General features: G+C 30.4%; 10 protein-coding genes across 10 annotated transcripts; 7 read left to right on the forward strand and 3 right to left on the reverse strand. All coding sequences in view use genetic code 12, as the record gives it.

The window, feature by feature from the left end:
* Positions 1-4,935: 4,935 nt before the first annotated feature.
* On the forward strand, positions 4,936-7,446 carry KNS1 (serine/threonine protein kinase; the record flags this gene model as incomplete). The annotated part of the gene is made up of 1 exon (XM_064907463.1): positions 4,936-7,446. One exon carries the CDS (start codon positions 4,936-4,938, stop codon positions 7,444-7,446), a length of 2,511 nt encoding a protein of 836 aa, XP_064761487.1.
* Positions 7,447-8,385: 939 nt separating this feature from the next.
* On the reverse strand, positions 8,386-9,195 carry DFJ63DRAFT_287389 (U2 snRNP complex subunit; the record flags this gene model as incomplete). The annotated part of the gene is made up of 3 exons (XM_064905062.1): positions 8,386-8,679; positions 8,719-8,885; positions 8,949-9,195. 3 exons carry the CDS (start codon positions 9,193-9,195, stop codon positions 8,386-8,388), a joined length of 708 nt encoding a protein of 235 aa, XP_064761488.1.
* A 118-nt stretch (positions 9,196-9,313) lies between these two features.
* ERB1 (Erb1p) lies at positions 9,314-12,235 on the forward strand. The gene has a single exon (XM_064903525.1). It carries the CDS (start codon positions 9,433-9,435, stop codon positions 11,893-11,895), a length of 2,463 nt encoding a protein of 820 aa, XP_064761489.1. The 5' UTR covers positions 9,314-9,432; the 3' UTR covers positions 11,896-12,235.
* Positions 12,236-12,576: 341 nt separating this feature from the next.
* DFJ63DRAFT_313284 (putative ADP-ribose 1''-phosphate phosphatase) lies at positions 12,577-13,545 on the reverse strand (the record flags this gene model as incomplete). The annotated part of the gene is made up of 1 exon (XM_064906140.1): positions 12,577-13,545. One exon carries the CDS (start codon positions 13,543-13,545, stop codon positions 12,577-12,579), a length of 969 nt encoding a protein of 322 aa, XP_064761490.1.
* A 1,406-nt stretch (positions 13,546-14,951) lies between these two features.
* On the forward strand, positions 14,952-15,800 carry POR1 (porin; the record flags this gene model as incomplete). Its single annotated transcript, XM_064907464.1, has 1 exon — positions 14,952-15,800. One exon carries the CDS (start codon positions 14,952-14,954, stop codon positions 15,798-15,800), a length of 849 nt encoding a protein of 282 aa, XP_064761491.1.
* A 239-nt stretch (positions 15,801-16,039) lies between these two features.
* On the forward strand, positions 16,040-17,791 carry DFJ63DRAFT_146275 (protein induced by osmotic stress). The gene has a single exon (XM_064903524.1). It carries the CDS (start codon positions 16,280-16,282, stop codon positions 17,300-17,302), a length of 1,023 nt encoding a protein of 340 aa, XP_064761492.1. The 5' UTR covers positions 16,040-16,279; the 3' UTR covers positions 17,303-17,791.
* DFJ63DRAFT_146274 (SDR family oxidoreductase) lies at positions 17,792-19,484 on the forward strand. The gene has a single exon (XM_064903523.1). It carries the CDS (start codon positions 18,282-18,284, stop codon positions 19,293-19,295), a length of 1,014 nt encoding a protein of 337 aa, XP_064761493.1. The 5' UTR covers positions 17,792-18,281; the 3' UTR covers positions 19,296-19,484.
* DFJ63DRAFT_144340 (uncharacterized protein) lies at positions 19,404-21,478 on the forward strand. The gene has a single exon (XM_064903490.1). It carries the CDS (start codon positions 19,674-19,676, stop codon positions 21,042-21,044), a length of 1,371 nt encoding a protein of 456 aa, XP_064761494.1. The 5' UTR covers positions 19,404-19,673; the 3' UTR covers positions 21,045-21,478.
* On the reverse strand, positions 21,064-21,954 carry MAD2 (spindle checkpoint protein). The gene has a single exon (XM_064903512.1). The coding sequence runs from the start codon at positions 21,737-21,739 to the stop codon at positions 21,083-21,085; it is 657 nt and encodes a 218-aa protein (XP_064761495.1). The 5' UTR covers positions 21,740-21,954; the 3' UTR covers positions 21,064-21,082.
* Positions 21,856-23,081, forward strand: BET4 (Rab geranylgeranyltransferase; the record flags this gene model as incomplete). The annotated part of the gene is made up of 2 exons (XM_064908215.1): positions 21,856-21,879; positions 21,978-23,081. The coding sequence occupies 2 exons, from the start codon at positions 21,856-21,858 to the stop codon at positions 23,079-23,081; spliced, it is 1,128 nt and encodes a 375-aa protein (XP_064761496.1).
* Positions 23,082-23,093: the final 12 nt, after the last annotated feature.

Genomic DNA, 23,093 nt, shown 5'->3' on the forward strand with positions numbered 1-23,093 from the left:
AAATGGATTTGAAGTTTTCGTTGATTTAAATGATAATTAATGGTTGAATTTGCAATTGAGATTTGAAAAAAATTGATACAGACCGATAAATCCCTGGTAGCTCTGATCGTAATTGATGATTTCAGAGTCTGGTGACGATGATGATGATGATGATGACGGTGTTATTGTTTGTTGAAGTTCGTTGTTAGGTCCTCCAGATTAATTTATAGTTTCGATTTCAAAACTTATTCTAATACCAAATGGTTTCTCTTAACCATTTACACAAAAGGCTAAAAATATAAAAAGAAGACCACAACCAAGTATGATTTTGAATCTAGGAAAGGGTTAACTCAACAGTTTCCTTCAATTGTTCACTGAATGCAAATATTGCAAACCAAATAACGGCAAAAGTAGGGTTTTAATTTGAATTTAAATTCAAATATAATATAATGGATTTATATATCCCAATTAACTAAGATAAAAGATATTTGCTCTCTATTTATATTTGTTATATATAAAATAGGTTTTAAAAAATAAAAATAAAAAAAAAAATGTAAAATAAAAACCTCCAAAGAAAAATATAAGCTTAAACAGCAAAAATAAAAAAAAAATTAAATAAAAAAAAAAAGTATTTTTAATTTTTATTTATTTTTTATTTTTTAGGCTCTTTTTTTTTTTTTTTTTTTTCTGAGAATGACTGAGTGAGAGTGAGCGACAAATCAATGGAAGTTGAAAATGGAAATGGAAGAAGTTGACCAAAACAGTAATTTCCAAATTAAACATAAAGTTTTTATTTTAAGCTAAAAAATAAAAAACTTAAACGTATGTTTCAATTTGGCGTGTAGTGGAGATTGTTAGACAGATAACTTTTGTGGTAAATTAAACATAATTACGACAGGCGATATTCGAAGATGAGATGGATGAGATGGAGGAGAGAGATAAAGAAACAGAAGAAGATTAAAGGCGTTCTTCTCGAAGGACTTGATGTTGAAGTAGAAGAAGAAGTAGAAGAAGGAAGGGGGAGCAGACTTCTACTTTTGGTCGGTTAATGACTGTACTTGTAGGTTTCCATGCTCATGTAAGGTATGTTTCCTTTCCGTAACTGAAGGTTAAGCATAACGTAAGTAGTTGATAGTAAGCGTAAGGGTTACCTTCATTTAGACAGTATATGTAAAGTAAAGAGTAGTATATGTAGTAAAATACGGATGCAAAGATATAAAAAATAAAATAAAATTCATAAATGTTGTCTGTATAGAAATTTCTAAATTGTTCTCAATTGCTTCTAGGAAGAATATCACAGATTAGGAAGGGAACAACGACGGCTAATCTTTCATATAAAAATTTTTCTTCTGATTTGAATATAGTTGGATGTTTTTATATTCTGTCTCGCTTAAGCTAGCTACCTAAGGCTTTTGATGATGATATATTCTATAAAAATAATCTGAATATTTCAATCACTATTATTATACGGGGTTCTCTTAAATTAAATTTGATTAGGGAAAAATTTTTTTCTTTCTATTTTTTTGTTGCTGAATTGGTCCAGATAGTCATTTGATCGTCGAATCGAATTGAAGCCGAACATATACTTACAGGAAATTCATATAATAATATATTTTGCATATAAAATTTACTTTACTTCAAATGTTGGGTCTAATGTGGTTAATGAAAAAGTGTTATTTTATATTTACTTATATATTTTAACGTCAAATGTCTTTATAAAGTTGAAATATACACAAAAAGACTTCATTATCGTTAAACAAGGAATGTATGTGGGTGTATGATGTCATTTGAAGCGGTTGATGGTTTAAACTCCCATTGTTAAAATTTATGAAGATCTAAAGACTTGCATATAAATTGTCCAACTGTACATTTATCTAATTAATTCCCACACTCCTGATGGTGAAGAGCTATGTGGTGTTACTTTTTCTTAGGTATAGTATTTGTGATACTCGGAATAACTCTAATCAACGACGAAGACGACATTGATGTATGCATGTGTTAACAGATGTGAATCATTTTTTTAAGCGTTACAGTAAGTAGGACCACCATCATTTAATTTAAATGAGATATAGTTTAAGGGAAAAAAGACCTTAAGCTGATTTTGAGAGATAATGATTTTAAAAATTTGTTCTATTTTCTAAAGTGCTCGAAAGTAAAGCAGTGTGTTTCCTTTCAATTCTGATCAAAATAGGAAAGCCCAAAAACTAAAAATTAAAATTAAAAAAAAAAAGAATAAAAAATAAAAATAAAATTAAAAATAAAATAATTAAAAAAAATTAAAATAAAATAAAATAAAATAAAATAAATTAAAAAAAAATCAAATTTTAAGCTTTCTGGAAGTTAACCACAACCCGTTTATTCGCCTGCTTATGCTTACAAAATTTTTATCACAGTAACTGCAAAAAAAATAAAATTCAGCGTACCGGAAAATATGAGCAGAATACACTCAAAAAAAAAGTCCATTACCATAAAAAATTATCCAAAAAAATAGAAAATAATAAATTTATTGCTAAAAAATTATCCATTATGGCGGAACAAAAAAAACAACATTAAATAAACCAAATGCTTATTTAAAAAATAAATATGTTTTGCAGGAGCAGCACAAGTCGGGAAATATGTCAATTTGATTAGTGAACAATGTTTAGTTGCCACGAAATAACCCTCCCATATTTGTTGTTGTTCTGTTTTTTTGTTTTTTTTCAATTCAATATAATGTCTTAAATAGGATGGATTGAAATGGCTAAGCGTTCATAACCGTAAACGTAACCCTGAACGTATTTAGTTATTTGGTCTCAGAGATATTCTTTCCATCAAATGGAAAATAATGAAGAAAAAACTCTAAAAATGGTTTCCTTGCTACCAGTGGGGGAGAGAATGGATGATTGTACCCATTCTATTATATCTCATATTACTCAAATTTCTTGAATTATTATTTAGGATGGGGTAATAAGCGCCTATATTTTTTTGGTATTTTTTTTTTATTATTATTAACTTAGTTTGATTTGATTTGGTTTTAGTTTTGGTTTGTCGATACGAATTCACATCCTTAAATTTATTTATTTCATAATTGCTAAAATATACTGTATAATGCAATTTATTAATTAAAAGTCAAAATAAAACTTGTATTTCCCCTTGTCAAACATAAATGTAAAAACAAAAAAAAAAAATAGCATTCAAAAATGTATGCAAAGAGCATTACGTAATTCAAATTTGTGCTATTTTTGCTTTGTTCTCCGAACCAAAATAGCAATTTTAATAAAAAAAACAAAAATAAAGAGGTTTTTTTTTTTTGGAGTGAGAGATTATCATTCATAGATAACTCAGATGAATTCTTTTTTTTTTTTTTTTTTTTTTTTTTTGATATTTGATTTTTGAATTTTTATTTATTATTTTATTTCTTTTACTTATTTTTTAGTAAATGTCTAAAAAAACATATGATTTGCTGATCCACAACTAAAATATTAAATGTAAATCTGTCAACGTGACCCAAGTCATGTGTTGATCTGGAGTCAAGTCAAGTGATATGGTGCACGGGTGTCATTTGCGGAATATATTGCCAAATTGAAACTATACAGTACATATAATATTTTAATACACTAAACCAATTAAGAATAATGAAAAGAAATTTATATAAAAATTAACCCACTACACATTTACGATGAGACCTTTGTTAAGGGCTTATGAGCTAACAAATTTACATCATCATTTAAACAAACTGAACTATGATTCATCGTCTAATCGTATTCAAAGTTTAATATTGAAATAAACGTATACGTCGGACGAGAGCAAGGGGGTTAGATCTTAGATGAAGTTAAGTTTTTATTTTTTTTTTTTGATTGATTTCACTAAACGTAAATATAGTTAGTTAATGACACATAATAATACTGTAAATGAATGTTCTGTACATATTACATTTAGTGAGTTACTACAGTAATTATCTTTAAGTTACGCAAATAGGGATGGCACATAGTGTCCACGCCGCAGTTTTTAACTTAAAATAGTGAGGCAGTTTTAGTCTTTAGTGAGTGTAGGTACATTTGTAATCTCTACTGTGTCCACCCGCACTGCCTCAGGGAGAATTCGTAGCAAGAAAAAAAGAAATGGTAATGAAAGGAAACAGGAAATCCATCTCTCTCATAGGAGATAAAGGTTTAGGGGGGTGAGGGGGGGGCGTGTATGATGGATAATCTCACTCTTTTCAGTACATTCTCAGTAAATTACAGAACTGTCGTCCTTTCTCCCCCTCCCCTTAATATTTTAATTTAATTTTAACCTTTTTCTCCGCCTAATAGATTTATTTTTAGTGAGGTAAATAGAGGTACGTTTATTAATCACCACCACTAATCTCATAAAACACATCACCTTTTTGTTACCATTTCCACGACCCCATGTTTTACATTTTTGTGAACAGATTTTTAAATTAAATTAAATCTCATCAATAATTAATTAGTTAACCAAATAGTGTAATCCAATATCAATATCAATCAATCAATCAATCAATTATTACATTTCAACTTTGTTTGTTTACCCCTGTTTCATAGATTTTTGTTATCTAAACATCTTCTTTAGATATATTGTCCTATATATCTAAACTAGTTTGGACTTTAAGGTCTGGATCTTCTACACAAAATCCTCCCTCACAACCCCCCTTTCAATCATCCCATACCTTTTTTTTACCACCATAACCATATCCTACAAATCACCTATCATCCATCCATAAATTATCATTAAATAATACTATTTCATCATATTCCATCAATCAGACTAATATCATCAGTCGTTTATCATCTGTGAAATCACCTTATTGATTAATCTACCTCCTTAATTTATTGCTTAATTATACTATTTATATTTCCTAACTTTAAAATTTCATTATCCCAAATCATTTTATTTCATCCTTGTTAATACACTTTTTATCATTATCTTATATGTTAATGGTATAAATATCATTTTATAATGTCCTTAATCTCAAATAGAAAGCGACCAAGAGGGTTTAGTGAAACCTTTGATAACGCTACCAAGGCCTCCCATCATCAACAAAATCAAATCTTACATAAAAATAATACTAATTCAAATAATACCACTAGTGGTAATTCAACTAATGAAGAAGATTTAAAAAGCTTACAATTGAATTTCATGGATCATGATGTATCAGAAAGTTTATCATCATCATCAATTAATTCATCTCCTCCTCCTACATCTCATTCATCTTTACAATATTCAAATCTTATTGCTAATCCATTTTCAAATTCAATTTCTCAATCTTCTCATAATAACATATTGCCTACTACAAGTGTTTCTACTATTCATTCTTATCGTACCAAATTTAAAGATTCTAAAAGAGGGTCTTATTTTATAAATGATGATGATGATTTTAATGAAGAAATTGAAGATGTCGACATTGAACAGGTTTTAATCGATGAAGATCATGGTTTAGTTGATACCGTCGATCATGAAGATGAAGATGAAGAAGATGATGACGACGATGATGATGACGAAGATGATGATCAAGACGAGGACGAAGAAGATAATGATATCGTTCATGATTTACATCATAATAATAATAATGATAATAATCACCTTTATGTTGAAGAAGATGAAGACGATGTTATTATCCTTGAAGAAAGATCAGTACTTCCTAAGACTAAACGAAATAACAGTGATTCTGTCTTATTAGATCATGATGCATTTGAAGCCTATAATATGTTTAATGTAAATAATGTTCAACCAGTTTTATTTGAACCAGAAGAATCAAGTTCCACCTCATCTTCCTCATCCTCATCTGCCACTTCATATTCATCCGCTTCCACCGCTACCAATATATCTACTGATTTATCTCCATCTACTTTTTCAAATACTCCATTCCCATTAAAGAAACAAAGAACAAATTCATTACCTCAATTACCTCAAGCAAAATGTTTTTATCATAAATTACCTAATAATTATATATTACAAACTCCAAAATTAGGTAATATAAAAGCTAATGTCATACCTCATGATCATGATTTACCTCCATGTGATGATGAAAACGGTCATTATATCATTAAATTACAAGAAAACTTTGCTAAACGTTTCACAGTTATAAAATTATTAGGTCAAGGTACATTTGGAAAAGTGGTACAATGTTATGATAAAGTGAATCGTGAAAATGTGGCTATTAAAATCATTCGTAATATTCAAAAATATCGTGATGCTGCAAAAATTGAATTAAGAATCTTATCAACGTTAAAGAAATTTGATAATAGAAATGTAAATCATTGTATTCATCTTAGAGAATGCTTTGATTATAGAGGTCATATTTGTATTGTAACTGATTTATTAAAAATAAGTCTTTATGATTTTTTGGAAGCTAATAATTTCATTTCATTCCCTGGTTCTCATATTCAGGCCATTTCAAAACAATTGATTCGGTCAGTTAGTTTCTTACATGATTTAAAATTAATTCATACTGATTTAAAACCAGAAAATATCTTACTTCATGATGATACATTCATAAAGAAAAATCTTTATAGTACCACCATAATTCAATCATACTTAAAATTAAGTTCATCAAATTCATCTCAAACCAAAAAACAACCAAAATATCTGAAAATTTTGAAAAATCCATTAATTCAAATCATTGATTTCGGTAGCGCCATTTTCAATGATGAATATCATTCATCCATCGTATCCACTCGTCATTATCGTGCCCCTGAGATTGTATTAGGTGTAGGTTGGTCATTCCCATGTGATATGTGGTCGGTAGGTTGTATACTTGTGGAATTAATTATTGGTGAACCATTATTTAAAACTCATGATAATTTGGAACATTTGGCTATGATTGAAAAAATATGTGGTTATAAAATTGATAAATCAATTGTGAAACTTTCTAAACAAAAGGAAAATGAATGTGGATTAGAATTCTTTACTAATGAATATATCAGACCAAAGAGAAGACAATCAATTCATCAATTACAAAAGCATACTCAAACTTTACCATCTCGTAAAATGAGTCAAATATATACCGTGGTTGATGAAGATGATGATGATGCTGATTCAACTTCCTCAGTCATAACAGACGATACTGATGATGAATTTGGTCGTGGTCCAGATGAATACGATGATGAAGAAGATGACGATGATGATTTAATCATTGATGAAGATTCAGGGGAGCAAAATTCGCTTACCTTGAAATTCCCTACTCCTGATACACCAATGAAATTCATTAACAGTGTGGATGAATTAACTAGGATAGATTTATTCATCTCGTCTCGTATTGGACTTAATATAGATTTGGATTATTCCTTATCATACAATTATAAAAAGAATGAACATCTTATCAATTTTGGTAATTTCACATTCTGGTGGTTTTTCATTGATTTATTAAAGAAATTATTCATCATAAATCCAAAGGATAGACTCACCGCTATGGAAACTTTAAATCATCCTTGGTTTAACTTGGGTATCGAAGATGAAGGTACTTTGTGACGTTTCATTGCTGCTTAGTTTGACTTGCCGTTATTTTTTATTTGAAGTACTTTTTGAATTTTAATTCTATTATTTTTAACTTTTTCTTTTTTTTTTTTTATTTCTATTTCTACTTTTGAAGGGTTATGGGTATATGACCCTTCCTTCATCTTTTATATGTTTACATTTTTTAGTTCGGGTTTAAAAACAACAATCTTCTTAATTTTTCTTTCTATAAGAAGCAACAATTTGAACTTATTCAAGTTGTTAATTCAAATTATAGAGTGCTTGGTGTCTGGTTATATTGTTTCAGTTCTTTTCATGAAAAACAAAAACAAAAAAAAATATATCATCTTATACTTTTATTTTTACTATTTTTGTTATCGTTATATTATTAATATTATAGTATTTGCTATAACCTTTTTATTATCATTATCAATATTTTATTATTAATCTTATACCCTCGTATTTAGTTCTAATTTTATGTCATACTTTTGTTTTGTGATAACGCTTTTTGTGTTTGAAATATATGTCTCATTATATTGGTTTCAAACTTATCATATATCTAAATTAAGATATCCTAGATCAGCTTAGAAAGCTGCAAAATTGGAAAAGTAGTCTGATAGGTTAGATAATTGTATGCGACCTGAAGTGGACTGTGCTCCTTTTCAATCTGGTTCAAGCACCACACACACACACACAGATCACACATTTTTACGATCTACTGCATAAACCATTTTTTAGACTTTATTTATTTTAAAACTAGACTAAATTCCTAATTACACCATTATTTAGAAAAGACAATATATAAAAGTCAGGTTTCCCAATGAAGAGAGTAGGGGCATCAGATTCTATGATCTGAATTGAGTAAAAATTGTATGGACAGGTTATAGTGGTGCGTAAGTAAAAACTTCACTAATTATGCTGCAAAGTATCAATCCTCATAATAAGATTTAAACCTTATCCCCTCTTTGGACTATGATCTCTATGTTTAGATTCTTTGTCTCTTGAATGCCTATCACTTGATCTGTGATGTCTATGACTATGACGATGACTACGATGATGCTTAGATTTGTCTTCTTTCTGTTTTAAGAATTGTTCCATTGGATCTTTCAACTCGTCATCTATTTCATCATCCTTGGCAGTCTCTTGCTTCTTACTTAAGAAACTTTCCATAGGATCTCTTAACTCATCATCATCATCATTTACATTAGTTTTCTTATCATTAGTATGAGATTCCTCAATCATAAGCTTCTTATCTTCTATTAAACCATTTGGTTGTTTCTTCTCAACAATCTCACTATAATCTATTAAATAATCACTTTCCTTTTCTCCACCACGTAATTTATAATAACAATGATCAACTTTCAATTTCTTTCCATCTAACACTTCAATCCCATTAAAATTATCAATAGCAAGTATACAACTCTTGAAATTTTCATATTTGACAAAGGCAAACCCTATCCCACTAGGAGGATTAGGTCCACCTCCATAGTTATTATCACCCTTGTTATTAGTATGACCATTATCTTTTTGAAATGATGATTGCTTTCCTTCATTCTGTTTCCCATCAAAGAAATGTATATGAGTCGGCACACCGTATTGAGAGAATATTTTGATGATATCTATACTCTTCATATATTCTATCGGTATATTCCCAATATATATATAATTAGTATCTCGATAATCATAATGCCAAGATTGAGTATAGTTTATATTCTGGGATAATTCTCGTTGATTGATTTCATTGATCTTCCGTATGTTATTCATTTTAGACTAATGTCCTTCTTCGATGTCCTTCTTCGATGACCTCTACTTTAACTTATGGTTGATATGGTTTAAGTCAGTTCTGATAGTTTATAGAAATTTTCTGATCATGTGATCCATCTTAAGCTTAAATTTTTTTTTTGTGTATGAGATGAGAGAGAGACAAAATAGGAATTTTTCAGTGCCAGAAGTAAGTAAGAGCTTAACTGTTTTAGATTTGGATACTATATCATAACAGAAATGGCGAAGACTGTGAGTAAGGGGAAGAATGGAGCTGTGTCTACAAAGGCAACAGTTCCAACTTCGTCTGTAGTTGAAACACCAAAGAAAAGAAAACAAGAAGAAATAGTTGAAGAAGAAGAAGAGGAAGAATCCGATGATGATGATTTCCAAGTGGAGGGATTATTAGACGATGAAGCCAGTGAAGATGATGAATCTGAAGAAGATGACGAAGAAGAAGAAGAAGATTCAGACACAGAACTTAACAATTTACTAGGTGAAGAAGAAGATCCAAGTGATATTGATTCTGAAGATTTCTCAGATGAACCAACCGAAACTATAACTGATAAACTTTCAGGAATCAAAATAAGAGCATTATCCAATAATTCCTTACCTGAATCAGAAGAAATCGTTGGTAAATTCTCCGATGGAACCACTCGTATAATCAAACCAGAAATCAATCCAATTTATGATAGTGATGATAGTGATGCTGAAAATTTCAATACCATTGGAAATATTCCATTATCAGCTTATGAAGAAATGCCTCATATTGGGTATGATATTAATGGTAAAAGAATCATGAGACCTGCTAAGGGTTCAGCTTTAGATCAATTATTAGAGTCGATTGATTTACCTGAAGGTTGGACTGGGTTATTAGATCAAAATACTGGTTCATCATTAAAATTAACTGATGAAGAATTAGAATTAATTAGAAAAATTCAACAACAAGAAAATACTGATGAAAATATTGATCCTTATGAACCATTAATTGATTGGTTTACTTCTAAACCGGAAATCATGCCATTAACTGCTGTTCCTGAACCAAAAAGAAGATTTGTTCCTTCTAAACATGAAGCTAAAAGAGTTATGAAAATAGTTAGAGCTATTAGAGAAGGTAGAATCATACCACCAAGTAAAGTTAAAGAACAAATTGAAGAAGATAAATTAAATTATGATTTATGGAATAATGATGATGAAGATCAAATACCTGATCATATCATGAATTTAAGAGCTCCAAAACCTTTACCACCAACTAATGAAGAAAGTTATAATCCACCAGAAGAATATTTACTTACAGAACAAGAAAAACAAGAATGGTTAAATGCTGAACCTCAAGATCGTGAACGTAATTTCTTACCTCAAAAATTCGGATCATTAAGAAAAGTTCCAGGATATCAAGATTCCGTAAGAGAAAGATTTGAAAGAAGTTTAGATTTATATTTAGCTCCAAGAGTTCGTCATAATAAATTAAATATTGATCCTGAAAGTTTGATACCAGAATTACCATCTCCTCAAGATTTGAGACCATTCCCAATCCGTTGTTCAACTATCTATCAAGGTCATGAAGGTAGAATCAGAACTATTTCAATTGATCCAACTGGTTTATGGTTGGCTACTGGATCTGATGATGGATCAGTTAGAATCTGGGAAATCTTAACTGGTAGACAAGTATTTAAATCTCAATTAATTAATAAAGATATTAATCAAGATGATCATATTGAAAGTTTAGAATGGAATCCTGATTCTCAAATTGGTATATTGGCCGTGGCTGTGGGTGAACATATATATTTACTTGTACCACCAGTATTTGGATTTGATATTGAAAATATGGGTAGATTGAAAATTGAAACTGGTTGGGGTTATGGAACTTTTGGTAACAAGAGTTCTGATTTAAAAGTTTCTGGAGATGATGATGAAGAAGAAGAAATTGATGATGATGAAGATACTGAAACTAAGAAATCATCATCTACTAATGAAGTTAAAAAAGAAGTTGCTAAATGGTTCCCACCAAATCAAGAACAAGGTGTATTAGGTATAGCGGCTATAATTCAATGTCGTAAGACAGTTAAGAAATTATCATGGCATAGAAAGGGAGATTATTTCGTTACTGTTTCTCCTGATGCTAAGAATACCGCTGTTTTAATCCATCAATTATCTAAACATTTATCACAATCACCATTTAGAAAATCGAAAGGGATAATAATGGATGCTAAATTCCATCCTTTCAAACCTCAATTATTTGTTGCTTCTCAAAGACAAATTAGAATTTATGATTTAGCTCAACAAGTTTTAATTAAGAAATTATTACCTGGGGTTAGATTATTATCATCAATTGATCTTCATCCAAGAGGAGATAATTTATTAGCATCATCATATGATAAACGTGTATTATGGCATGATTTAGATTTAAGTGCTACACCATATAAAACTTTAAGATATCATGAAAAAGCGGTTAGATCAATCAAATTCCATAAAGGGAAATTACCACTTCTTGCATCTGCATCCGATGATGGTATTATTCATATTTTCCATGGTACAGTATATGATGATTTAATGACTAATCCATTATTAGTTCCATTAAAGAAATTAACTGGTCATAAAGTTATTAATCAAATTGGTATTTTGGATTTAGTCTGGCATCCTAAGGAAGCTTGGTTATTCAGTGCTGGTGCCGATGGTACTGCTCGTCTTTGGACCACTTAGATTGGATAATCCTTATTTCCATCTCGTATATATTCACATTTGATTAATTTATTATCATGATATTTAGTTGAAAATAAATCTTGATCATTGGCATTAAATAGATTCTTGAATATAATTTGTATATTATCCACTATTCCTAAATTCTCTTCATGTAGTATCCAATCTAATGATTTCCAATCTAATATACCTTCTTTACAATATGAAATGGGAGTTTTATATTGATCTAATTCAGATTTGGTTATAGTTGCAGTAAATATATAAAGGCCACCTAACCCCATATGAGGTTCTTCCTCGCTTTGTTTATCCTTGGAGTTCAGAACTTCCCATAATAAGATCCCTCTTGATTCATATTGAGGTAAATGTAATCCTGTTTCTTCAAATGTTTCTCGAATGATACATGCTAAGGGTGTTTCATTATGATCTAATTTCCCTCCAACACCATTCCATTTCCCCATCCATGGCAGTTTGTTTCGATTTAAAAGTAAGACTTGCTTGGTTTCAGGACAATGGATAAACCCTAATGTATATCTTAATCTATTAGTTTGAGTCATGTCTGTAGTACGATTGGTATTGGATCATGAGTTGCAATGTTTGTTATCGTGAAAATTTTATATACGCGTTTTATTTATTTTTAATCTCTACTAGGAGCTACCAATTTATTTATTAATCTCTCTACAATGTCTATTTTAAGTTTATACACTTGAACAAATCATCAAACTCCATAGTAAGCAGCTTTTCCTTAATGTTAGCATGACTTAAACTTTCGCTTTCCTTGACCCTATTCAACATCACAGATTTGCCATATTCCGTTATAACATCTGTTTCTAATTCATTTAAATCATAAATATTTGCCAAAGTTTGATAATTTTTATTAAAAAAGAATAAAATCATACAAGATTTCTTTAAATGAAGTAATCTTTCACCAGTACCTAAATTCAAATTAAACAATACCATAGCAAAGATCATGATTTTACTTATTTCAAATTCAGATAATTCTCCATATCCCGATCCAATGCCTGGAATGATGATATTTTTAATATCTCGATAATCAGAATTGTTTGAATGTAACAGAATGAGTAAATTCCAAACTGAATCGAAAACTCCGATTAATTTTTGTAAATGTTGATTCTGATGGTTTAATGATTCCGGGATCATCATTGATGGGATTTGAATTAGATTGGTTATATTCCAATATCGATATGCGTAGGTGGTCTTATACCATGATGAATCGAGGGTTTCCAAAAGGGGGATATTGTGGATCGTTCCAACTGATAAGTAACCTGAGAATTTCTTAAGAGTATGATGTTGAATTACTGATTCCAAAGGTTTGTAATCAAGGGAGGAATTGTTTGTTGGAGTCGGCAATGATAATGCTTGTAATAAGTATTTATCATATCCTCCACCCATATAAGATAAGGAATTAGTAGGGGTTACAGCAGCGGAATGTTGAGATCTATTTATATGAGGATAATTGGGATTAGATATTAATGATTCAATGGTGATATTTTCAAATGATAATTGAAATGGATAATGATTGGTTAAACCATATTTTGAAATAATGACGGATAATTCTTTATAATGATGAATCCAACCTTGAAAGATTGCCTTGTTGGTATCGATAAGGATGAAATTCATTGGTAAAGTTGACATTTGAATTATTATGATTGTTAACTGATGATTTTATTATAATCTTTTAATTTTCTTAATTAGGCAAAAGAGGGGAGGTACTGCAGATAACCTCACAGAACAATTCAATTCAACTCAAACTATTATTAGACATAACATTTAACACAACATTGTCAAGTAGCATATATTAGACATTTAACTGATACTGACAGTCATGGAATAATCGGGTCATTTACATAAATTTTATAAAATATATAATTATAAAATTGAATGATAAGTTTAAAAAGCTTTACTATTATGTTATTTGAAAACCCCACAAATCTTACTTAATTAGTCCATGAGACACATCCACACTGCAATACAAAACATGTCACATCCACACCACAGTAATTAAAGTCTAAAATGTATACAGAGAGACCGAAATAAATCCACGTTGGGGTTCCAAAATAATTAATTCAAGTAAAACACGCCACCATGATTAGCTTATAAGAAGTTATAGTTGTAGTTAATAAGGTTTTAAATGGGACCACGCCCCCCCTATATTCTATGTCCTTAACTATTACTATTAACTATTAAAATCTGTTCCTAATAATTCCTAAATAAATAAATGTCAGACAATTTGGTTAGTTAGTTATAATTGTAATTGTAAGACGGCAAAAAACTTTATACAAAAGTTAATGTCTGATTTGTCCAAAAGAAGTCAAAATAAGTTTAATAATCTTGTCTGTTTATGATAAGTAGTTCAGTTCAGTTCAGTTCAGTTCAGTTCAATTGTGTCTGGTCTACACTGTACTCTTTTTTTTTCCACTCCAATTTTACCCCACGCTTTTCATATGTTAACCAAAACTTAACTATGTAACAAGTGTGGTAATTTTTGTATGACTATTATTCTATAAATCAATCAATTGATCTAAATAGTTTAAACCATATCATTGAAATGTTTCGATATATTGTTATTAGTTTAGCTTAATTAGGATTAGCTTAAACATCAAATGATCATAAAATTAACTAACTATTATTGTTGAGCTGAACTCTGTCTGTTATATGTCTTCCTGTATACAGGACACCCAACAGTTAGAAAATAACTATATAAAAATAAATGACATTTTTTTTTTTGGTTTTTGTCTGTTTTTGGGTTTAGTGTGGTGGATGGTTCAAACAGACAGACAAAAATAGATGAGATCAACGAATGAGCAGTCATTTTCAAAACTAAATCAGACAGACATTTTGGGGTGCCACTCTTTTTTATTCTTGTGAACGAACGAAAATACAAACAACAATCACCAAATTTTTAAATTTTTCCAATTCTTTACAACAACAATTCTTTACAACATCTTCTTCTTCTTCTTCTTCTTTCTTCTTTGTAGATTTCACTCTTCATCAATCTATTCAATTGTATTCAATCAATTAACCCTCAATTAATCTTCACAATGGCTCCAGCTGCTTACTCTGATATCCAAAAATCAGCCAATGATTTATTAAACAAAGATTTCTTCCATTTAGCAACCGCTGCTGTTGATGTTAAAACTACTGCTCCAAATGGTGTTGCTTTTACTGTTAAAGGTAAAACCGCCAAGGATAACTCCATTGGTGCTTCTGTTGAATCCAAATACGTTGATAAAGCTACTGGTTTAACTTTAACTCAAGGTTGGAATAATGCCAATGCTTTAACCACTAAAATTGAATTATCTGAATTATTAACTCCAGGTTTAAAAGGTGAATTAGATACTTCTGTCGTTCCAAATGGAGCTAGAAATGCTAAATTAAACTTTTTCTATCAACAATCTGCTGTTAATGCCAGATTATTCTTTGATTTATTAAAAGGTCCTGTTGCAACTGCTGATTTAGCTGTTGCTCATGATGGTTTTACTGCTGGTGCTGAATTAGGTTATGATATTTCATCTGCCAAAGTTAACAAATATTCTGTTGGTGTTGGTTATGCTAATCCAACTTATGCTTTAGCTGCCACTGCTACTTCCAATTTATCTGTCTTTTCAGCTGCTTATTATCATAAAGTTTCTCCATTAGTTGAAGTTGGTGCTAAAACTACTTGGGATTCAGTTAAATCTTCAAATGTTAATGTTGAATTCGCTACCAAATATGCTTTAGATAAATCTGCTTTTGTTAAAGCTAAAATCGCTGATACTGGTTTAACTGCTTTAGCTTATTCTCAAGAATTAAGACCAGGTGTTAAATTAGGTTTAGGTGCTTCATTCGATGCTTTAAAATTAGCTGAACCAGTTCATAAATTAGGTTTCTCTTTATCTTTCACTGCTTAGATTTACTAAGTATGTTTGAAATTAACCTCAATTTTATTATTACCTTACCTTATAACTAGATGAATCTTTTTTTATTATTTGTTGTTTACTTTTTAATGTTATGATTTCTTTGAAATAATGGAAACAATCACCAGTTTTGGAAATATATATTGTTTATTAATATTGATTATATATATATATGTATATATCACACTCTCTATATTGTTTTATTAATTTTGAAGAAATGATTATTAATTTAAATGAATAATAGTTTATAAATAAACTTGAACCTTTTAGTAAATTGCAAGACCGAAATTGATCTATACATCGGGGATTATACTTTTTCGCGCGATCAGACTTATCTCCGTCAGATATTTCAGATCAATTTTTCAATTACAAATAGAAAGCAGCCATAGTATAAATATCACAAATTTTCTTCACATGAATTACAATCTCAATTCCTTCATCAGTTCATCATCATAATCATCATTATCATCATCATGTCTGCTGCTTCTAAATCTTCGTTAACTGCTTTTGTCTCTGGTGCAAATGGATACATTGCTGCCCAACTTATTGATCAATTATTACACCTTGGATATTCTGTAATTGGATCGGTTAGAAGTGCTGATAAAGGAGATTATCTCGTTAAGAATTTCAATTCATCCCATTTCAAATATGAAATCGTCCCAGTGTTAGAAAAGGAAGGTGCCTTTGATGAAGCATTAACTAAACATCCCAACGTTTCAGTGTTTTTCCATACTGCTTCTCCTGTCCTTGATGTTTCAACCGTTACTAATCCTGAAGCTCAAGTTTTAGCCCCAGCTATCAATGGTACCAAGAATGTGTTAGCATCAATTAAGAAATCATCTCCTCAAGTTGAAAGAGTTGTCTTCACATCTTCAATCGTGGCAACTTGGGATCGTAGTCAAGGAATCGTCCGTGCCACTGAAGAAACTTGGAATCCAGTAACTTATGAAGAAGCCGTTACTAATAAAACAGTGGCATATAGTGCTTCCAAAACTTATGCTGAACGTGCTGCTTGGGATTTCCTTACTCAACAAAAACCAAACTTCACTTTATCAGTTATAAATCCCGTATATGTATTAGGACCTCAAACATTTAATGAAAGTGTTAATAATTTAAATATGACAGCTAAACTTGTCACTAATGTGCTTGATTTCAAACCAAATGAACCAATTCCAGCATTAGAAGGAAGATTCATTGATGTTAGGGATGTTGCCAAAGCTCATATCTTAGCTCTGCAAAAGGATGAAGCTCAAGGGAAAAGATTTATCTTGGTAGCAGATTTTTATAATAATGATACCTTAGTGAATATCATTAGAAAGAATTTCCCTGAATTACAATCGAAATTACCAGTGGTTGAAAAGGAAGCGGATGTATCTATTAATATGGAATTGAAGGATGATAATGCTAGAAATATTTTAAATATTGATTACATTTCTTTAGAAACTTCTGTGGTAGATTCAGTTAAACAATATTTAACTTACAAAAAGGATAATTAGGGAATAGGTAGTTAGTTGGTGTTTACCATAAGTAGTCTAGATTTAGAATTAATAAATGTAAACGTTATTCTACATGATTCTATGTTGCCATCAGTAGTGATTATGATATCATAGAAGTGAAAGAGGGAGAGAGAGAGAGTTGGAATAACTTCTATCGCCAGTTTACTTATCAACAAATTGTATATTGTTCCTACATCAGATTGATAAAAGTGGTTATTATTTGCCACCCATTATGTATTCAATTTTAACCGGTTATATATCACAAACATTATTATTAATCACATATTTGAGGTAAATTAGACATACTATTCTTCTGCTTAACTATATGAACGGCTATAATGCCCTGATGACTTTGTGTAATTTTTCGGAGTGAATCACCAACGTCAAAATTGTATTATTAATAATTTATACTACAAAATTGATAGTTTTTGACACGTACTTATTTAAGTAACTTTAGGAGTTTATGGAGATTAGTGTTGGATTACCAGATCAGGAAGATGGATAAAGGAAGTTAAATGACTTGCCATGACTTAGCCGTCTTACAAATACATGCAGGTTATTATTCTCTCTCTCTCTCTCTCTCTGTGTGTGGTGGGTCGTGTAAATTATCATTATGATGGGGTTTGAAGTCTTTGTTTTTTCGCAGCAAATTGTGTAACGTTCAGAATTATGTATGTGCCCATACAATTACAAAATTGTTATTAATTTCAAGTTTGTAGTCTACCCAACCCCATAGTTTCAATTGCCTTTTCAAAATTGCAAAATATGTCTATATAAATATGATGGCAATTCCGTCTTATTTCGAATGTTGTTAATTATTTTATTCATAATCATTCAATAATAACTTCAAAGGTCTGCTAATCAATTCATGCAATCTAGAAACCCATAAAAAGTATTATTAAATAAAATTTCTCCAAAACCAAAAAGTATCCCAACTCCTCCTCCTCAAAGTCATACTCCAATTAAAACAAGATCAACTATGACTGCTACTACTGTTTTTGTATCTGGTGCTACCGGATACATTGCCCAAACTACCGTTGTTCAATTACTTGAAAAGGGTTATAAAGTCGTTGGTTCTGTTAGATCCACTGAAAAGGGTGAACAATTAGCCAAAAATCTTAATAACAAGAACTTCTCTTATGAAATTGTTAAAGTTCTTGAAGTTGAAGGTGCTTTTGATCAAGCTTTAAAGAATCATCCTGAAACTACTGTCTTCTTACATACTGCTTCTCCATTTACTTTCGATGTGAAAGATCCTGAAAAGGAACTTTTAATCCCTGCTATTGATGGTACAAAAAATGTTTTAGCTTCTATTAAGAAGGTTGCTCCTCAAATTAAGAAAGTTATTTTAACCAGTTCTATCTTTGGTGCTGCTCATTTCCCTCAAATCTCTGATCCAAACTTCGATGGTGGTGAAAATACTTGGAATCCAATTACTTATGAAGAATCAAAACAAAATGCTTTTAATGCTTATTCTGGTTCTAAATATTTTGCTGAAAAGGCTGCTTGGGATTTCGTTGAGAAGGAAAAACCAAACTTCACTCTTGCTGCCATCTTACCTGTTTACGTTTTTGGTCCTCAAGCTTTTGAATCTGGTCTTGAGAGTTTAAATACTAGTGCTCAAATTCCAGCTCAAGTTTTATCTTTAACTCCAGAAAGTGCTCTTCCAGATTCTGCCGGTGCTTATATTGATGTTAGAGATGTTGCTAAAGCTCATATCCTTGCTTTTGAAAAAGAAGAAGCTGCTGGTAAGAGATTCCTCTTAGCTGCTAAGAGATTCGATTTCCAATTAATCCTTGATGTCGTTAGAGAAAATTTCCCTGACTTAGCTGATAAACTCCCAGTTGGTACTCCAGGTTCAACTGATTTCTCAGCTTGGAAAAATCTTAATGCTAACAACACTTACAATATCTTAAACTTTGAATTCGTTCCTTATGATAAGACTATTGTTGATTCAATTAAACAACTTAAAGAATACAATGCTAAGAAATAAGTATCTGTATCTCTTGCTTGAATTTTTATATAGGTTTGTTTTTTATAGCTTTAGTTGCGAAATGCTTCTTTAAATATTTTGATTAACTTCAAATATATACTTTGTTTCCTAATTTTCTACTTTGACTATTTGTAAAAGACAAACTCCCCTCGAAATCATTAGTCAATCATCATACCTTCTAGTTTCTCTTGATAAAATGACATCAATTACGATATCTACAGAAATTACTGATTTGTACTATATATATCACCATACATTAATTTTTTTGGGAACCATCGCACGACCTTTCTGAAAATAGTAATTTTTTTAAACAAATATCAAAAGTTACTTTTGCAAATATGGATAAGATATAGTATTAAGTCAATAAACCTACATCCAATGTCTAATCAAAGTAGGAATGGTGATGGTTATCAAAGGAATCCATCATTATCACCTCAGGCTGATGGTGTAACGCCAACTGGATCAGCATCTTCAGTACCTATCGCAAACATAACTCAAATAGCAAGACCATATTTCACATCATCAGAATTAAGATATTTACATAATAAATCAATAAAAGAATCTGAAAAATTACATTATAGTAGGACCAAACATCAGGTGTTTCAATTCTGTTTTCAAATCATCAAACAATTGAAATTCCCCTTGAGGGTTTTATCCACCACTATGAATTATTACCAAAGATGGTATTTATTTAATAAATTTGATATCGAACAACATGATGTCGAAGATAAATTAACTCTCGCAGCATTTGAAAAAGATCCATATGTGATAGCTACCACATGTTTATTCTTAGCATGTAAGAATGAAGATTGTATCAAGAAATTAAAAGATATCCAAGCTGTGGCCAATAAAATACGAGAAATTGATGAATCAAAATATACCAATGAAAGAACTACTTCATCCATATTGGCAGCTGCTAATGCCGCTAACAACAATACCAACGGTAGTATCACTACAGCTGGTAGTGTCAATAATGCTGCTGTTGTGCCTAGTAGTTCATCAAACATAGGAAGTGGGATTGGTGTTAGCAGTGGTAGTAGTAGTATTCCTGCTCCAGTATATTATACAGTAGGAGAATTACATCGAAAAGCAACATTATCATTGGAATTCAAACTTTTACAAATCATTAAATTTGATTTTAATAATGGAGGTTCAACAAATTTGAAATTAACTACTGATCAATTATTAATTCAATTTTGTAAAAAGATTAATATCAATTATAAATTTTCCATGTTTTGCTGGTTAGTGAATTATGATCTTATCCCAACCTCATTACCATTAACTGTCCCACCTCATTGTATTGCATTGGCCATTATAATAGTCACCCTTAATTTAAAACCATTTGATTTAAAAATTGCTCATTTTAAAGATGTGAATGATTCAGAAACTGAAATTAGTGAAAAATTGGATAATATCGATAGTGAAATTGATTTCAAATGTCCTGAAGTGTTAGTTAATGAAGCTATAATCTTTATATTGGATTTCTATATTCATGAATATTCAAAATCATTATTAAGTCAATATTTACCGTTAATTGATGAAAAATCAGGTAAAGATCAAGTGTTTAAATTCATGGAATTAAAATCGAAATTTAATGATCTTCGAATCTTGACGGAAAAGAGTTCATCAACTCAAGATTTATTAACTCAAGATCATTATCTTAATATTTGGGATTATTCCATAGCGGCAAAGGGTTCAACCAGATTCATGTCGGCCAATAAAAGAAGAAAATTCGCTAAAGAATTATAGCTTTGTATTATAAATAATTAGTATTTACATATATAATTTTAATCTAATTTATAACTAACCGAGGTACCCACCTTATGTAAATTAGTAGAAAATGAAGTGAAATCAACCTTATCAACATTATCACCAGCTATATGTCTTCCATCTCCATTGGTATCACACCATTCTATAGGGATAGTATTTGTAGGATTATTTGGATCAGTATATACCAATACATTAAATGAATAATCATCTTCTTTTAAAACAGGTAAATAAGACACTGATGATGTGATTTGTCTAATAATGGATTGGATCTCACGTTGGGTTTCATCCTTCGACTTAGGAGTATCATTTCCACTTCCAATATTATCATCTTGTAACACGTCAATATTGAATTCCCACCTTTCGATATTTTCCAAGGTAGATTTCGATATAATCACCACCACCAATTTCGCTATTCTTTTCCCATAAATCCATTTCTTAATCTGAAGCATGATATTAGCAATGTATGTTTTAACTTCAGGATCATTACTCACCAATAATGATAGATTATATTTCCTTATCGTTATGAAATCTTCTATAGGGTATATTCCTCTTTGAAACAATATTGAATTTATAGCGTATTCGAAGTAATCAGTAACTATTTTGGATGATCCTTTAAGGGCAAGTTTTGATGATGATGTGGCATCACCATTACCATTGACTCCATTAGATGTCATTGTTATGTCAAGTATTATGAATCAGTTCGATGTTGGATGGTTTGTTTACGTTTAACTGTGAAATATTTTTGATTTCAATTCTCACTCTGAAAGAAAAATACGACACTTTAAATAAAATGACAAATAATGATTCCAAAAGAGTAATTAAGATAGAAGTGATAATTTTACAACAATGGTATGTCTAGTTATGAATGTAGAGTATGAATAAAGGAGATATCAGTACTAACTGCTATTATAGGAACATGGTGTGAAAAGAGTCAACTTGTCTAAAGAAGCCAAGAGGCTCAAATTAGAACGAGATGCAGCCAAAACTGAAAATTATAAGGCATTAACGAGTCAATTATTCACTTCAAGAGATGATCATCAATTAGGATTGTCGGAATTCAATGAAACTACCAAGATCTTATTAATCAATCCTGAATTTTATACCATGTGGAATTATAGACGTGAAGTACTTATAGAATTACGAAAATCAATTGAAGTTGAACAATATATCGATATGATTAATCGAGATTTAAAACTTCTTATGGATCTATTGAAGAGATATCCTAAATGTTATTGGATATGGAATCATCGGAGATGGTGTCTTTTTGAATTAGTAGAGTTAAATAAAGTTAATTGGGAATATGAGTTTGGGGTTGTATCGAAATTATTGGAATTGGATGCAAGAAATTATCATGGATGGCAATATAGAAGATTTGTGGTTCAAAATATAGAACAAGATTCGTTAAAGAAGAAGAAAGAATCACAATCTGAGACTCTCATCTTATTGAATATAAATGCTAATGAATTCAATTATACAACTACAAAGATTAAAAAGAATATATCCAATTTTTCAGCATGGCATAATCGAAGTAAATTGATTCCAAAGGTATTTAAATACTTCAGTGAGGTTTCAGATATACCTGAGCCATTACAAGAGTTATACAAGACGGTGTTTCAATCGCCTCATTTGATTTTGGTGCATGACCTTGAATTGATCAAAACAGGTATGTACATGGATTCAGATGATACATCCGTCTGGCTCTACCTCTATTGGTTACTAACAGAAGAGTTCTTTATCAAAGACTTGACCAAAGAGGTTTACTTGAGTATATTGAAGGAACAATTAAGTATAATTGAAGAATTGAATGAACTTGAAAAAGATGATCATAAAGATCATTGGGATCATTGTTGGTGTCTTAAAAGTATAGTCTTTGTTAAAGTCTTAATCTACAAACAATCAAATGAGGATGCTTTGTCTGATGATATTAAAGCTCACTTGAAAGATTTAATTAAAATTGATCCATTAAGAAAGGCAAAGTACTTAGATCAACTCGAAGGAAAGGTTAGTATTATATAGATCTAAATAAAG

The sequence above is a fragment of the Scheffersomyces coipomensis genome (genome assembly GCF_036884675.1).
Source record: "Scheffersomyces coipomensis strain NRRL Y-17651 chromosome Unknown DFJ63scaffold_4, whole genome shotgun sequence".
In the NCBI taxonomy this organism is placed as follows: domain Eukaryota; kingdom Fungi; phylum Ascomycota; class Pichiomycetes; order Serinales; family Debaryomycetaceae; genus Scheffersomyces; species Scheffersomyces coipomensis.